Source organism: Emys orbicularis, chromosome 2, assembly GCF_028017835.1.
Source record: "Emys orbicularis isolate rEmyOrb1 chromosome 2, rEmyOrb1.hap1, whole genome shotgun sequence".
NCBI lineage: Eukaryota > Metazoa > Chordata > Testudines > Emydidae > Emys > Emys orbicularis.
Genome location: NC_088684.1, coordinates 176,432,823 through 176,449,568, shown reverse-complemented (window position 1 = coordinate 176,449,568; position 16,746 = coordinate 176,432,823). Strand labels below are relative to the sequence as shown.

Sequence of the window (16,746 nt, the reverse complement as noted above, 5' to 3'; positions counted from 1 at the left end):
GAGGGAGCGGGCGGGAGAGAGAGAGAGAAGGGGGCGGCCAGGGCTACAGCAGGGGCGCTGCCACGCGGCCCCTCCCGCCTCCTGCTGCGCCGCCTCCTGCCACGAGGGCTCCGCTCTGTTCGGCAGGGAGGGAAGGAAGAGGACTGCCCTGCAGGGCGCTCTGGTTCTCCGCGCCGCCGCCCCCTACCGGGCGGCCGGAGCAAAACAAGAACAACAACAACAAAAAAAGTGGCCGTGCCGCCCTAGGATTGGGCAGAATGCCGCCTCCAACAATCTGCCGCCCCAAGCACCAGCTTGCTCAGCTGGTGCCTGGAGCCGGCCCTGACTGTGGTCACCACAGGAGCCAACAGGCATCCTTTCTGTGCTTCCACCTCCTCCCAACTGGGCGGTGCAGAGGGTAGCTGCTTTTTCCCACACCAATTTTCTGGTGGATGTTCCTCACACCAATCCATTGTTAAGGCAGCCAGGGGGCAACGAGTGTGTGCTGTGGACCTGCGGGATCAGTCGACGCTACGCACGGCTCATGCGGCGCCTCATGGTCTCAGACACCATCCAATGGTCCAGGGACATCTACAACGAACACATCACCGGCCACCGACAGTACCAGGAGGTGTGAGCTGAAGAGACATCGTGCATTGACTATGAGAAAGGGACCGAGAGACTTTGTCCATTGGACCATATGAACTAGAACCATAAACTCACTGAATGTTAAATCTCACCAAATGAGGGTCAATCCATCCTCATCATCGTATCCACTCATTATACTCCACACCTGAACATAGCCATTATATGAACAATATACCCTCATATCTCAATGTCTGTACTTTGACCCCCAATCGGGGATATTGTAGAATATGTATTCCTTACGCTAGTGTTTCCCAAACTTGGGACGCTGCTTGTGTAGGGAAAGCCCCTGGCAGGCCGGGCCGGTTTGTTTACCTGCCGTGTCCGCAGGTCCGGCCGATCGCGGCTCCCACTGGCCACGGTTTGCTGCTCCAGGCCAATGGGAACTGCTGGAAGTGGCAGCCAGTACATCCCTCAGCCCGCTTTCCCTACACAAGCGGCGTCCCAAGTTTGGGAAACACTGCCTTACGCCATCCGATCTTAAACTGAGCTTCGCACCCCTTGATAATCTGTATGTAATTCCCTGATAACTAGAAACTTCTATGCTTAAACTCTGTACCGTCCACTTTTTTTAAACATCATCTTAATAAAATTTGTAAGTCTGTTCTTATCAACTGCCTTCATTAACCCCTGTGCTAACTGCAGCTGGTCTTGCAGTTGTTTGATGTGGCGTTGACACTCCACATGGGAGGCAGGCCTTTCCCGATTGTCAGCAGCCTCCTTAATTAGCTAAGGCCTGGTCTACACTACGACTTTAATTCGGATTTAGCTGCTTTAATTCGAATTAACGCTTGACCCGTCCACACAACGAAGCCATTTAATTCGAATTAAAGAGCCCTTTAATTCGATTTCTGTACTCCTCCTCGACGAGAGGAGTAGCGTTAAAATCGGTATTGTTAATCCGAATTAAGGTTAGTGTGGCCGCAATTCGATGTTATTGGCCTCCAGGAGCTATCCCACAGTGCACCATTGTGACCGCTCTGGACAGCAATCTGAACTCAGATGCGCTGGCCAGGTGGACAGGAAAAGCCCCGGGAACATTTGAATTTCATTTCCTGTTTGCACAGCGTGGAGAGCACAGGTGACCACAGAGAGCTCATCAGCACAGGTAACCATGCAGGCTGATAATCGAAAAAGAGCACCAGCATGGACCGTACAGGAGGTACTGGATTTGATCGCTATATGGGGAGAGGATTCAGTGCTAGCAGAACTGCGTTCGAAAAGACGAAATGCCAAAACTTTTGAAAAAATTTCCAAGGGCATGATGGAGAGAGACCACAATAGGGACTCAGATCAGTGCCGCGTGAAAGTCAAGGAGCTCAGACAAGCCTATCAAAAAGCAAAGGAGGCAAACGGTCGCTCCGGGTCAGAGCCGCGGACATGCCGCTTCTACGCCGAGCTAAATGCATTTCTAGGGGGGGCCGCCACCACTACCCCACCTCTGACTGTGGATTCCGAGATGGGGATAATCTCATCAGGTACACCTGATGATTCCGCGGAAGGGGAAGAGGAGGAGGACGAGCTGGCAGAGAGCACCCAGCTCTCCGTTCTCCCCAACAGCCAGGATCTGTTTCTCACCCTGACTGAAGTACCCTCCCAAGCCTCCCAAGCCAGTACCCAAGACCATGACCCCATGGAAGGGACCTCAGGTGAGTTTACCTTTTAAAATATAAAACATGGTTTAAAAGCAAGCATTTTTAATGATTAATTTGCCCTGAGCACTTGGGATGCATTCGCAGCCAGTACAGCTACTGGAAAAGTCTGTTAACATGTCTGGGGATGGAGCGGAAATCCTCCAGGGACATCTCCATGTAGCTCTCCTGGAGGTACTCCAAAAGCCTTGCCACAAGGTTTCTGGGCAGTGCAGCCTTATTCCGTCCTCCATGGTAGGACACTTGACCACGCCATGCTAGTAGCAAGTAATCTGGTATCATTGCATGACAAAGCCTGGCAGCGTATGGTCCCGGTGTTTGCTGGCATTCAAGCAACATCCGTTCTTTATCTTGCTGTGTAATCCTCAGGAGAGTGATATCGCTTAGGGTAACCTGGTTGAAATAAGGGAATTTAATTAAGGGGACAGAGGTGGCCGTTCCTACTGGGCTGTTTGCCTGTGGCTGAAAAGAAATCCTTCCCTGCATTTAGCCAAGTGCAAAGGGGGGGGGGGGGGGAGGATTGGCCCAGAGCTTTTCGCGTTTTGCTAGCAGGGATCTTCCCTGATACCAGCCACGCGGTGGGGGGAGGGATAAAGCACTCATCCCAGAGAATTCATGGCGGGTTGGGGGGGGGGTTAGTTTGGTTCCTGCAGGGATCTTCCCTGGTACCAGCCATGCGTTGGGGGGAGGGATAAAGCACTCATCCCAGAGAATTCATGGCGGGTTGGGGCGGGGGGGTTAGTTTGGTTCCTGCAGGGATCTTCCCTGATACCAGCCATGCGTTGGGGGGAGGGATAAAGCACTCATCCCAGAGAATTCATGGCGGGTTGGGGGGGGGGGTTAGTTTGGTTCCTGCAGGGATCTTCCCTGATACCAGCCATGCGGTGGGGGGAGGGATAAAGCACTCATCCCAGAGAATTCATGGCGGGTTGGGGGGCGGTGGGGGGGGTTAGTTTGGTTCCTGCAGGGATCTTCCCTGATACCAGCCACGCGGTGGGGGGAGGGATAAAGCACTCATCCCAGACAATTGGATGGTGTGGGGGTGTTAGCTTGTTTTCTGCTGCTGAAGGTTAACAGGAAAACTGCAGCACAACGGGCTTTGCTTGGTATGTGGGAAAGCAGGGCGCAGAAGCCTAAAGACAGTGGCTTACCATGGCAGCATGCAAGCTGAATTCTGTTGCCCGGACCTGCGTCTGTGATCTCTAGCAGCAAAGCAACAGGCACTCAATATTAAGAGGCAAAATGCGACCTTGCACAGAAATCATATGTGCTATGTAATGTGAATAGTATTTGTCACCGTGAAAGAGTATAAGCATTGTTCTGAAAAATGTATCTTTTAAAAAAATTCTCTCCTTTTTTCACTCCCTCCAGCAGCTGCAAATGTTTCAAGCCTCCCTCCTCCTTCCCGAAGGCTATCCCAGATAAGGCGTCGTAAAAAGAAGACGCGAGACGAGATGTTTGCAGAAATCATGCAATCCACCAGGAGTGAAAGAGCTCATCTGAATGAGTGGAAGGAGACGGTTTGCAAGTATAGGAAAGAAGCCAGTGAACGTGAGGACAGGAGGGACCAACGTGAGGACATGAGGGACCAACGTGAGGACAGAAGGGACCAACATGAGGAGAGGAGAGACGCTCGAGATGAGAGGTGGCGTCAGGAAGATAAGAGGAGGCAGGATGCAACGCTGGGGCTGCTGCGTGAGCAAACAGACATGCTCCGGCGTCTGGTGGAGCTTCAGGAACGGCTGCTGGAGAACAGAGTGCCGCTACAGCCCCTGTATAACCCCCCTACCTCCTCACCATGTTCCATAGCCTCCTCACCCAGACGTGTAAGAACACGGGGGGGGGGAAGGCTCCGTACACCCTCCCATTCCACCCCAGTGGACAGCCCAAGCAAAAGGCTGCCATTTTTTTAACCTTTTTTTAGTGGGCTTTTCCTTCCTGCTGATCCTCCTCCCAAACCCCACTCAGGTTCTCTCCCTCTTTGTATAATCAATTAATAAAGAATAAATGATTTTTAAACAATAGTGACTTTATTTTCTTTGAAAGCAAGCTGGGGGAAGGGGGAGGGAGGGTGGGTTCCTTACAGAGAATGAGTCAATAAAGGGGGCGGGTTTTCATGAAGGATAAACAAACAGAAATTTCACACTGTAGCCTGGCCAGTCATGAAACTGGTTTTCAAAGCTTCCCTAATGCGCAGCGCTTCCTGGTGTGCTCTTCTAATCGCCCTGGTGTCTGGCTGCGCGTAATCAGCAGCCAGGCGATTTGCCTCAGCCTCCCACCCTGCCATAAAGGTCTCCCCCTTGCTCTCACAGAGATTGTGAAGCACACAGCAAGCAGTAATAATAATGGGGATATTGGTTTGGCTGAGGTCTGAGCGAGTCAGTAAGGATCGCCAGCGACCTTTTAAACGTCCAAATGCACATTCTACCACCATTCTGCACTTGCTCAGCCTGTAGTTGAACAGGTCCTGACTCCTGTCCAGGCTGCCTGTGTATGGCTTCATGAGCCATGGCATTAAGGGGTAGGCTGGGTCCCCAAGAATAACAATTGGCATCAACATCCCCAACGGTTATTTTCTGGTCCGGAAAGTAAGTCCCTTGCTGCAGCCGTTTAAACAGATTGGTGTTCCTGAAGACGCGAGCGTCATGAACCCTTCCCGGCCAGCCCACATGGATGTTGGTGAAACGTCCCTTGTGATCCACAAGTGCTTGCAGCACCATTGAAAAGTACCCCTTGCGGTTTATGTAGTGGGTACTCTGGTGCTCCGGTGCCAAGATAGGAATATGGGTTCCATCTATCGCCCCACCACAGTTAGGGAATCCCATTGCAGCAAAGCCATCCACTATGACCTGCACTTCTCCCAGAGTCACTACCTTTCGTAGCAGCACCTCAGTGATTGCTTTGGCTACTTGCATCACAGCAGCCCCCACAGTAGATTTGCCCACTCCAAATTGATTCCCGACTGACCGGTAGCTGTCTGGCGTTGCAAGCTTCCACAGGGCTATCGCCACTCGCTTCTCAACTGTGAGGGCTGCTCTCATCTTGGTATTCTGGCGCTTCAGGGCAGGGGAAAGCAAGTCACAAAGTTCCATGAAAGTGCCCTTACGCATGCGAAAGTTTCTCAGCCACTGGGAATCGTCCCACACCTGCAGCACTATGCGGTCCCACCAGTCTATGCTTGTTTCCCGGGCCCAGAATCGGCGTTCCAAGCCTATAACCTGGCCCATTAACATCATAATCTCCAAAGCACCGGGGCCCGCGGTCTGAGAGAATTCACGGTCCATGTCCATGTCCTCATCACGCTTGTCGCTGCGCTGCAGTCGCCGCCTCCTCCTCCTCGCCTCTTTTTTCTGGTCCTGGGTAAGCATAAACTCCACGAGAACGCGCGAGGTGTTTACAATGTTCATGACTGCGTTCTGGAGCTGAGCGGGATCCATGCTTGCTGCGGTATGGAGTCTGCAGAGTTCACTCAGGAAAAAAGGCGCGAAATGGTTGTCTGCCGTTGCTTTCAGGGAGGGAGGGGGAGGCTGTACCCAGAACCACCTGCGACAATGTTTTTTGCCCCATCATGCACTGGGGTCTCAACCCAGAATTCCAAGGGGGGTGGAGACTGCGGGAACTATGGGATAGCTATGGGAAAGCTACCCACAATGCAACGCTCTGGAAATCGATGCTAGTACGGTAGCTTGGACGCACACCACCGAATTAATGGTGCCTAGTGTGGCCGAATACATTCAAATTTATAAAATCGGTTTCCTAAATTCGAATTATATAAATTCGGATTAATCCCGTAGTGTAGACATACCCTAACTGTCTGAGATTCCAACAGTTCTTGTGTTTTAACCTCCGCTTTTCTTTCAGCGGCTGCAGCTTTAGCGCTAAGGTCTCTTAGCTGTTGTTCAGGTTGAGCCACCTGTAACGTTAGAGTGGTCACAGTGGCCTTAGCTGCTTGCAGCTCAGTGGCTTGCTGTTCAGCCTGCTGGATTTGCTGCTGGCACTTCTCAAGTCCCTGGTCTGCATGCTCTTTCAGCAGCACCACTTGAGAATTGAGCTCACAGCTGACCATGGCCAGGCCATAAATCAGAGCTCGTTTTTGCTCCTCTCTACTGGGCTTAGGCTTGCTAGTTTGGTAGCGAGCCCACAAGATGGAAAATTTGCCCAGGGAGTCACTCCCTGCTAGTGATTCCTGCTGCCAAGGATTTTCTCCCTTCCCGAAAGAATCGATAGCATGATCCAAAGAATTTTTATTAGACCGGGGAGTCCATCCTTGCAGACTGAAAATTCAGTCCATCGTGTTGTAGGGAGTTGCTTACCCAACTCCGGAACTGAAAAGGGTAACTTACGTGAAGATAGAAGGACTCCAGTAAGAAACCGCGCCTTTATACGTGGCACCTTGGCCCGGGCTAGGCTAGCCTAATATGCTGCCTTCTGCCAAAGAAAAATTGGCCTCCCTTTTGGGGCCCAGACCCACTCCATACCTACCCTTTAGAGGGAAAGGCACTAAGAGCACTGGACGGGGCAACCAGTAACCGCTACCTGTTACCGAAGGGAGGGGGTGTCCCCACGACCCCTGGTCCACAATATAACAGGATTTAAACGGGGTTAGGATAAAATCCCACCCTTTGCCAAAGGAGGGGGGAAAGGAGCCAACTGGTTCACTTGCCCTTCGGCTAATACAATAATATCCCAGTAAGAACTCCCCCCCACCCGAGTCTCAAGGACTGAAACTGCTGTTGTTCACAAAATAGAAATGAAATAGCCTAACAGGACCCTAAGGAGATGTCTAATCCAGTCCCCAGAGAGTCCTGCTGTGGTCGCCAGAAATGTTATCTCAAAGGGGAGCCAAGATAACTCTGAATGTGTCAAGTGATGTAGGTATCGGAATAGAAACAAGCCCCTTTTTCTCAAAAGAGCAGATTCGCCCTTTGCCGTATCTGTCACCAGTGGACTGGTGCAGATCTCCTCCCCTCTCCCCTTGTGTGGTGCACAATAAATATAACTGACAAGAGATAAGGTTCAAAACAAACAGGTAAATGTATGAGGGGATAGAATTACACAGATAGGGAAGGGGTAAATGTAAATGACTAATAGCTATATAACAAACAAACCCAGTGACACAGCAGCTCTTCCCTGTGAGCGTGAAGCTCAGGCCCAAGAATGAAACTAAGCCCACCCTGGCATTCAAGAAATATGACCCCCAACTTTGAAACCCTAATTGTTTTCTCACTCAATTCCCAGCACTTCAGTAGCGGCAGTGAAGTCCAGGACCTCTACTCTGTAGGTAATTGAAACCCTTGGAGGAGGAACACTGGAGAGTCCCTTGATGGATGTCAGGACAGAAGAAGCAGACCAGGAACCCTCTGGATGGTGACGTTCTCCAGGTGCAGGACAGGCAGTGGTGAGCTGGAGCCGGTTCGCGGGAACCGGTTGTCAAATTTAGAAGCCCTTTTAGAACCAGTTGTTCCCGGTTCTAAAAGGGCTTCTAAATTTAACAATGGTAAAGCTGGGGGGGAGCAGGGGAAGCAGCCGCTCCCCCTGAGCACATTATCCAAAATGTGGCACTCCACGGGTGCTCCGGCAGCTCCCCGCCCCGCCCTCAGCTCACCTCCGCCTCCGCCTCCTCCCCTGAATGCTCTGCCCCGCTTCCCGTGAATCAGCTGTTCGCCTGGGAGGGCTGAGAAGTAAGCGGCGGCTTCGTGCTCAGGCCCAGGGAGGTGGAGATGGAGCGGAGGTGAGCTGGGGCGGGGGGGCGCAAGGAGGGCTGCCCGCGCCGCGGCAGGTAACCCAGGTAACCCCCTGCTCCCCCCCAGCTATGCTACCCCGCCCCTAGGAGCCAGAGGGACCTGCCGGATGCTTCCTGGGAGCCGCCCCAGGTAAGCACCGCTGGGACTCCCCACCTCGCCCCCCGGCAGGTCCCTCTGGCTCTTAGGGGCGGGGCGGGGTGGGCACCCACTACGATGGCCCATGAGACCCTCCTGCCCGGCCCCTGAGCTCCCGGCCGGGGAGGGTAGTCCCTGGCTGTTCCCCTTCCCCCGCAGCTTCAGCTTGCCCCGCCGCCGGCACATGCTCTGGGCGGCGGGCTGCGAGCTCGGCTTGACCCGGTGCTCCAGGCGGTGCGTGGTGGCGGCGTGGCCCAGATCCAGCTGAGCGGCGCAGCTGTAGTGCCACCAGCCACCTCCAGGCAGCGTGGTACGGGGCCAGGGAGCAGGGAGGGGGTGTTGGATAGAGGGCAGGGGAGTTCGGGGTGGTGGTGGTGGGGTGGATAGGGGTCGGGGCGGTCAGAGGGCGGGGAACAGGGGGGTTGAATGGGGGCAAGGGTCCTGGGGGGCAGTCAGGAAGGAGCAGAGGTTGGATGGGGTGGTGGGAGGCAGTCAGGGGCAGGGGTTCCAGGGACAGTCAGGGGACAGGGAGAAGGGGTGGTTGGATGGGGCAGGGGTCCCGGGGGGCCATCAGGAATGAGAGGAGGGGTTGGATAGGGCGGCGGGGGGCAGTCAGGGGACAGGGAAGGGGGGTGGATGGGGCAGGGGTCCCGGGGGGGGGCGTCAAGGAACGCGGGGGGTTGGATGGGGCAGGAGTCCTCAGGGGCAGGGGCGAGCCACGACCGCCTCGTGAGGTGAGGAGGGAACCGGTTGTTAAGATTTTGGCAGCTCATCACTGAGGACAGGTAAGATGGTAATGTGTCTTCTTCTTTTCACTCCACACACACAGTCGCTATGATGGACTGCCCCATCAGCCTGTGATCACAGTTCTTTTATAGAGTTTATGGTGGGAAAACATGGTACGATCCATAGAAAGGCAGGAAACAGTCTGAGATGATGGAACCTTGGGGATCGCCCATTGGCGGGAAAAACCCATTCAGTCCAGTTTTATCCAGACCAGGCTGACAGTGTATAGAGGGTCACAAGATAGAATTACAAGATGACAGTTTTCAGACTCCATCTTGGATTGTCACAGTGTTCTTAAAATCACTGATCATTGGGTCTGATATTCACACATCATTTAATAAACGGTGTGTAATGAACCAGGGGGCGGGGCAGTCAGGGAACGGGGACGTTGGATAGGGCGTGGGAGTCCTGGGGGTGATTAGGGACGGGGGGGGGGGTCTCTGGAGGGGGTGGTCAGGGAACAAGGCGCAGAGGGGCTTAGATAGCGGGTTGGGTCTTGGGAGGGGTGGTTGGGGGGGGGTGTCTCTCTGGAGGGGATAGTCAGGGGACAAGGAGCGGGGGGGTTGGATGGGTTGGGGGTTCTGAGGGGTCAGTCAGGGGGTGCGAAGTAGGTGGGGGTCGGATGGGGGAGGCAGGCATGTTTGTTGACTATTAATAACAGAAATGCTCGAGGCCAAAGCAAGTTTGATATAATGTGGTTTCACCTATAACACGGTAAGATTTTTTGGCTCCCGAGAACCGTGTTATATCGGGGTAGAGGTGTACCTGCAAATCCCACTGAAGTAAATGGGAAGTGCCAGGTGCTCAGGAAATGCTTATTCCCAAATGTAGCAATTGCTTCCATGAGAAGGCCAGTTGATTTCAGTGGGAAACGACATCTCAGTAATAAGCACTATGCTTGGTATTAAATGTTTTTGCAAGATCAGGCCCTTGAAGTCATAGTTGGGAACTGCAAAAGGTAAGGTTCTCACAGAAGTAATAAATTCACCAACACTACCTCTCCCTTTTACTTGTTTAATCATGTAATATACATTGGGTCAACATTTCAAAGGGATAACCTTTTTTTCAGATGTTGTTTGCATCCTCAAAATTTGCACTTTGCACCCCAACTTAGCTGCAGTTACAAGCTGAGACCGCAGGTCAACGGCAGGCACAAATCTGTGTATTGTTTGTGGGTGAAAAATAATTGATATAAAGTACCCACCTTCACACCAACAATTCATGTTGTAGGTACAAATTTAAGTGATTCCAGGCCTCAGCTCTTTCGGAATTTACCTGAGTATTTGCAGTGTAGTCAGGCTATTATTACCCTGAGAACCTTTTACATTTGTATCCCTAGTGGTGCATTAACATTTGTGCAGTTGACAATTTCCTAGTGATGTGTTGTAGTTATTTTACTGTATATTACATTGAAGTGTTCCTTTAATGGTAGTCTTATGGAAGTAAGAAAAACATCAAGAAAATTATTGACAATTATTGACTCCTGGTGGAATTCTGTGCCAAAAAAATAAAAATTATGTGCAAAATATTTTAAAATTCTGCATATTTTATTTGTCAAATAACACAATATAATCACACCAGTTTCAATCATTTTTGGTAATTTATTTCAAAATACCTGTCAACAGGTATGTCTAACAATACAGACAACAAAAAAGATTCAGGAAATGTTTTTTGACAAATAGAGTCCTTACTAGGCATATTAATACAGAACTCTGAGTAGTAATTCATTTAAACTACAATACAGAACCGTATTTCCCACACCCCTCAGAAGCAGTGCAAAGGCTTGGGGGAGTCAGGGGTAATGGAGGAGCTGAGGGAGAGGGAAGTAAATTGCTGGGAAGGAGCCTGGGTGTGAACTTGGAGGGTTGTTGGGTATGGGTGGGAAAAGTATGGAAGAGTTTTTTTTGGGAGGTGGGTGGGAAGGGATTGTTAGGGAGCTTCCCCCATGCAGACTGTGGCTGACCCCTAGCCTCTCCCATTCAGTCAGGCACACCCGCCCATCCCCATGTGTCTGTACCCTCACCCAGCCACGCCCCTGTCCCCATATGTCTCTGTGCCCTCTCCCAACCACTCCTGTCCCCACCCTCCCCTGTGACCCTGTGCCTCCACTCCCATTCAGCCCCTCCCTGCCCCAGTCGTTCCTCCCCCACTAGCCCTTATGAACCCATCTGACCCTCCAGCAGCCCCTTGCTGCCTGTCTCCCCATATCCCCTGTCTCCTGACCTGGCCTGACAAGCTCTGCAAAGAAGGCAGCTCTCTCCCCTCACTGGCCATGAGCTGCAGCAACATTTCAGTAGAAGCTTTTTTCTGCACAAAAAATTAGAAATCTGCAGGGCTCATTAATTATGCACATGCACAGTAGTGCAGATTTCCCCCAGGAGTAAATATTACCATCTTACATACTATATTAAGTTAATTGGTGGAGCTTGTGCTGGCTTTGCAATACCTGTATGTAACATGATTCACTCTGAATACTGCATCCAATTAATTCCAAAATTTCAGGACATCACTGGTCAGAATAATTCAAGTTTTGTGGAAAATTATAGCACCTGTGCAACTATCAAAAGATCAGACAACTGGCTGATGGCACCAATTGCCATCTTTCAGCACAACAATACACCATCTCTGCTCAAGTTCCCTATAAAGTTTAACATATTGACACCTTGAATCATTCTTCTCCCAAAGAATGGTGGAGGAGGAGGGGAAGGAGAGAATAGGCAACAGAGGTATGAGAGGAAGAAAGAATAGGGGGCACACAATCCCGGAAGGGGGGGGAAGATTGGAGGACCCTGGCATGTGGTGGAGGGAGAAATGGAGGAGCACACAGAGTCCCAGCCATGGGGGAAATGGGGACCCAGAAAGGGGGTGGGGGAAGTTGAGGGAATTCCTGAAATACAGGGAATTGGAGAATGGTACACAGATCATTGTGGGGGGCGGGGGGAAATATGCAGAGTTCCTGGTGTGTGCAATAAATTTGACCTACAGAAGCTACCAAGGGTGATTCTCTACTAGATTATAATAAAACAAAACAATGATGTAAATTGCTCTACTTAAACCTTCACAGTTATGAGACAGTTATTAGAAAGTGAATCTATACAGGTGCAAAGAATACAGTGTTTAAGCTGTAACATTTTTATTTAATTGGCATTTGGCAGTGCTTAATACACACAAAGTTAAAATCAAATGGATGAAAAATTATTATTGTACCTTAAGTATCAAATTCTTTCATTTATTCACCCTAGAACCAAATTATATACTAGAAATTTCAGTCATTTTATTAAACATTTGTGAATTTCATAACTCTTTTCTGACACAATTTTACATCAGAGTAAATACATACATAAAGTAGGAGGTTAAGTAATTGTGAGAAAATATATTTGCTGATGGTGCCTATGGCTGTAATGTGTAAGTGGTCAGTACACAGCACTCTGGCCATCAGAAAGTTTCATTCTTCAAGCAGCCATGCTAGTGATTTCTACAGCTGGTTGTTTCCAGGATCTTCATTGCAACTGTTCGCACCAAAAGTTTTTAAAAACTCATACCCAATAAGTAACAGCATCATATTAAGTGTCCTTTAAAGTGGCATTGCCAAATTTGCCTTTGAACATTTCAAATATGTTGATCCCATACCAAAAATGACACATGAACTCAAGTTTGTCAGTTATTTAAGAAGTTTTGGCACACTTAGTGTAGGAACTGTAATTTCTTTAAAAATTGGCACATAGTTAGGATTTGGTTGGCTTGAACCTTGGTCCAGAGTTTCAATGATGGTCTGTTTCATGTCCCTGCTGGCATCTCCTCTTACTGTCAGCAAAGCTGCAATGTGGTCATCCCTGCCAAACAAAGGTACAAACCCGCAATGTCAGTACAAACATTTGTACAAGTAATTAAGCACTTGACAAAATGTGTTAGATCACAAATTTTCTAGCCATCCTCTTTTGACTTAGTGCCACTGTACCTTTGCAGCTTAGCCAGGCTTCCAGACATTCAAAAATTGTGCTCACAGGTCAACTTCTCAGTCTCTTTGTAAAGAATTCTCTCCTCCCACTTTGAAACTATGAGATGAGTGCTGTGTAATATAAATTTGTTCTATATTCCCAAAATATTTCCTTTGATATGCCAGAGTACATATCCACCCACACCACTCTAGCATACGTGTGTTAAAATATTACATTTTATTGTATGGATCTCACAAGAAGGTGATTAAACCATACAATAGAAAAAACAATAAAAGGATATACATAGCCTACACAGTACTACTCTAGCCTAGAACTAACCTTAAAAGAATCAGTACTGTTAAAACTCAAAGCTAAGACACAGTATGAATGGTATTACCTGATGTCTGGGTATTTACTAACTAAAGTTGAGACTTCCAGATAAAGCAATGAAGGATCAGTCAGCTTGATAACTTCTGCAATGGCTACAATGATGTCACAAAGCCCTTCAGTGTGCTCTCCAGATCCCTATAAATTGAATAACAAAAAACATAAGCAACAAAATTCTTTAACCTTTACTCTCAGTATTTTGTTACAGACACTAACTGCATTGTTTATTTTCAAAACTTCAGCTGAAATTTAAGACAAATTGTTAGTAAAATTGGAAGTAAAATTTCTTGATCAATATTATTTGCCTAATCTAATCTGTACCATGTCCAGCACGTGGTTATCTGAGTGTCTAAACATTTATTTCGTTTCAGCTGGATACTCTTTCATACACCAATGTTCTCTTTTCTTTTCCCCTTATATTCAGGAATTAACACTTTTTTGTCTGCTTTAGGTCAGACCACCACCACATATTAGTGATTCATGGCTCTGAAGAGAATGGCCTCCAGTTTCAAGTACAGTAGAACCTCAGACTTATGAACACCACAGTTACAAATTGACCAGTCAACCACACCCCTCATTTGGAACTGGAATTATGCGATCAGGCAGAGCAGCGGAGACCAAAAAAAAAAAAAAAAAAGAGGCAAATATAATGCAGTTATACGAAAACTACTAAAAAAAAATAAAGGGAAAGCTGCATTTTTCTTTTGCATAGTAAAGTTTCAAAGCTGTATTACGTCAATGTTCAGTTGTAAACTTTTGAAAGACCAACCATAACGTTTTGTTCAGAGTTGTGAACATTTCAGTTACGAACAACCTCCAATCCTGAGGTGTTCGTAACTCCGAAGTTCTAATGTAATACAATTCTGTTGGATAGAACATCCCCTTCCTCTAGGCTCATCTCTGACAAGAACCGCATTTTTTTTAATTAGCTAATTTTTACTCTGTTTGCTATTTAGGCATCTTGGATTCTCATCTTCCAAAGCTCAGTCGTCAGCAGGATACTTCTCAAAATAATTGTTCAGGGTCACTCCCATGTGTATTACAGAAGTTAGAGCCTATTAGAGGTCATCTAGTTCACCTCTATGTTGATGCAGGATTGATTCCTACAGTACACTTTCTAATATTTGGTCCAGTATTGTTTTAAAATGTCCTAAGTCTTTTACCACTTGCATTCAAAGATTATTCCATAGTTGAATACATCTTGCAGCACTGACATGCAACGTGTCTGAAATTGTGTGTCAAGCTTCTGTTTGCAGTGTTGTTGAAGCCGTGTCGGTCCCAGGATATTACAGAGACAAGGTGGGTCAGAGAATATCTTTTTATTGGACCAACTTCTATTGGTGAAAGACAAGCTTTTGAGCTTACACAGAGCCCTTCTTTGGGTCTGGGAAAGATATTCAGGGTTTGTCTTTATGTACAGTGCTACAGCAGGGCAGCCACAGCACTTCACTGAAGATGCTACTATGCCAATGGGAGAGCTTCTCCTGTCAGTGTAATTAATCCTCCTCCCTGAGAGGTGATAGCTACATCGATGGGAGAAACTCTCCCGGTCAACATAGCGCTGTCTTCCTCAGGTGGTTAGGTCGGTATAACTACATCACTCAGGATGTGGATTTTTCACACTGCCGAGGGACGTTGTTATATTGATATAGGTCTGTAGTGTAGACCTGGCCTCAGAGAGTCACAGGTAAATACAATGTGGAACAGATAAGGAGTTAACATGTTGCAAGAGACCATTCAAGGTGTTAACTGCCCATCACAGGACAAAGTCGGGTTAGTGGGCTACACGTTGTTGTAATGAGCCGTAAATCCACTAAGTGCCCTAATTACAACTACGTGAGTGAAACCAGATAATCACGAGGCTCTCAAATGTACTTGTACAGAAAAGTGATTAATGACAGAAACATCCTATCACCCGTTGGTGAACACTTTTCACAAAACAATCACTCCATATCTGACCTCTCTGTCCTTGTCCTCAAAGGAAACCTGCACAAAAACCTTCAAAAGATGAGTTTGGGATCTGAAATTCATAACTGCTGGATACCAAAAATTAGGGACTTAATAAAGACACTGGATTTATGGATCATTACAATAACCTGTAACCCACTAACCCTTCTTTGTCCTATGACTGTACAGGTATTAACTGCCTACTTCACCTTGAATGGTCTCTTGCATCATGTGTTAACTCACCTGTCCCAGCTTGTATTTAGCTGTGACACTCTGAGTACCTTTCCCAGACCTGAAGAAGAGCTCTGTGTAAGCTTGAAAGCTTTTATTTTTCACCAATAGAAATTGGTCCAACACCACATAATACTGCAGCCATCTTGTATATTAAACTTCTGCACAACTGAATTCAGGAGTCCAACATTACAGCCTAAATTCATACTCAGAATTCCAGAAAGGATGCAATAATGCCCCAGAAAACTTTAAACAGAAAATAGAAAAGTCTCTTCAGACCAATCAACAAGTTTGAACACCTTGCATATGATGTTTTACCCCAGAATTAAATGTCGATACATCTTTAGGAACAGTCAAATTTACATATCTGATCCTTTATTAACTGTCAGGTTAATGGCACAATTGGAGGGTATAAATACTTACAGCTGCTAATTTTTTAAACAGAAACCTGAACTGGTCTGCTTCTTTGATCATTCTTTCTGCACCTTCTTTTCTTTCTTCTCCATTCTTGAAAGATATACGTTTTAACATGATAGCCTTGATGTACTCCACAACCACTCTACGATGGGCCTCAACAGTCATTTTCTGAGGAAGAGAAATATTAGAGTTGTACCAGTTAATTAAAAAAATTACCTGTCACTTCTGGAGAGTTATAATCAGGCTTTAAAAATGCACTTCTGCACTCACAACTGGCCCAAAGGTAGCTTTCCCTGACAAGTGCCTGCAGCAGGAGTGAAAGGTTCTTGTAAGTTTCAAAAAGCTGCTTTTGCTGGTGGGGAACCTTATGAACAGCTGCAGAGTCTTGGGGTCAAAATCTGGTTTCAGACACAAAGATGTAAATCCAAAGTAATGCTACTGAGTTGCACAGAGTTACTCTAAATTTACACCGGAGTAACAGAGATAAGAATCAGATCCCCTATGCTGAAGGAAGGGACAGATACCGGTAAGGTTGAGGCAGTAGAGATAAGATTGTTTCTGGTGATGGATCTGGACTGTTTAGGAGCTCAGAAACTCCCAAGAAATGGTGTAGATAAATGATGTCTGTGGAAGACTTAAGGGGAGCTTGAGACAGACTCCTAAATGTTTACCAAAGGTTCCAACACACAGATAAACTCAGTGTCCTCCAGGCTATTGGTGACAAGGAGGTAGACTACCCTGCATCTTCAATGATGAAAAGGCAGATGGTGGTGCTGAGGGAGCAGATGAAAGTAAGGGTCTGCTGGTTGCCAAAAGCTGTGTTGGCCCAAATCCCTTAAAATGAGATGGTGATACAGACTGTGTGCTGACAAGCCAGGGACAAGC

General features: G+C 47.9%; 1 protein-coding gene across 1 annotated transcript in view; it reads right to left on the bottom strand.

Annotated features, from left to right (window-relative positions):
- Positions 1 to 12,021: 12,021 nt before the first annotated feature.
- Positions 12,022 to 16,746, bottom strand: part of EXOC3 (exocyst complex component 3) — a 35,699-nt gene continuing 30,974 nt past the window's right edge. The window contains exons 11-13 of the mRNA XM_065398936.1: positions 15,868 to 16,029; positions 13,277 to 13,404; positions 12,022 to 12,774 (exon numbers count right to left, since the gene is read on the bottom strand). Coding sequence (XP_065255008.1) covers positions 12,603 to 12,774; positions 13,277 to 13,404; positions 15,868 to 16,029 — 462 coding nt within the window. The 3' untranslated portion in view covers positions 12,022 to 12,602. The remainder of the gene's footprint in view (positions 12,775 to 13,276; positions 13,405 to 15,867; positions 16,030 to 16,746) is intronic.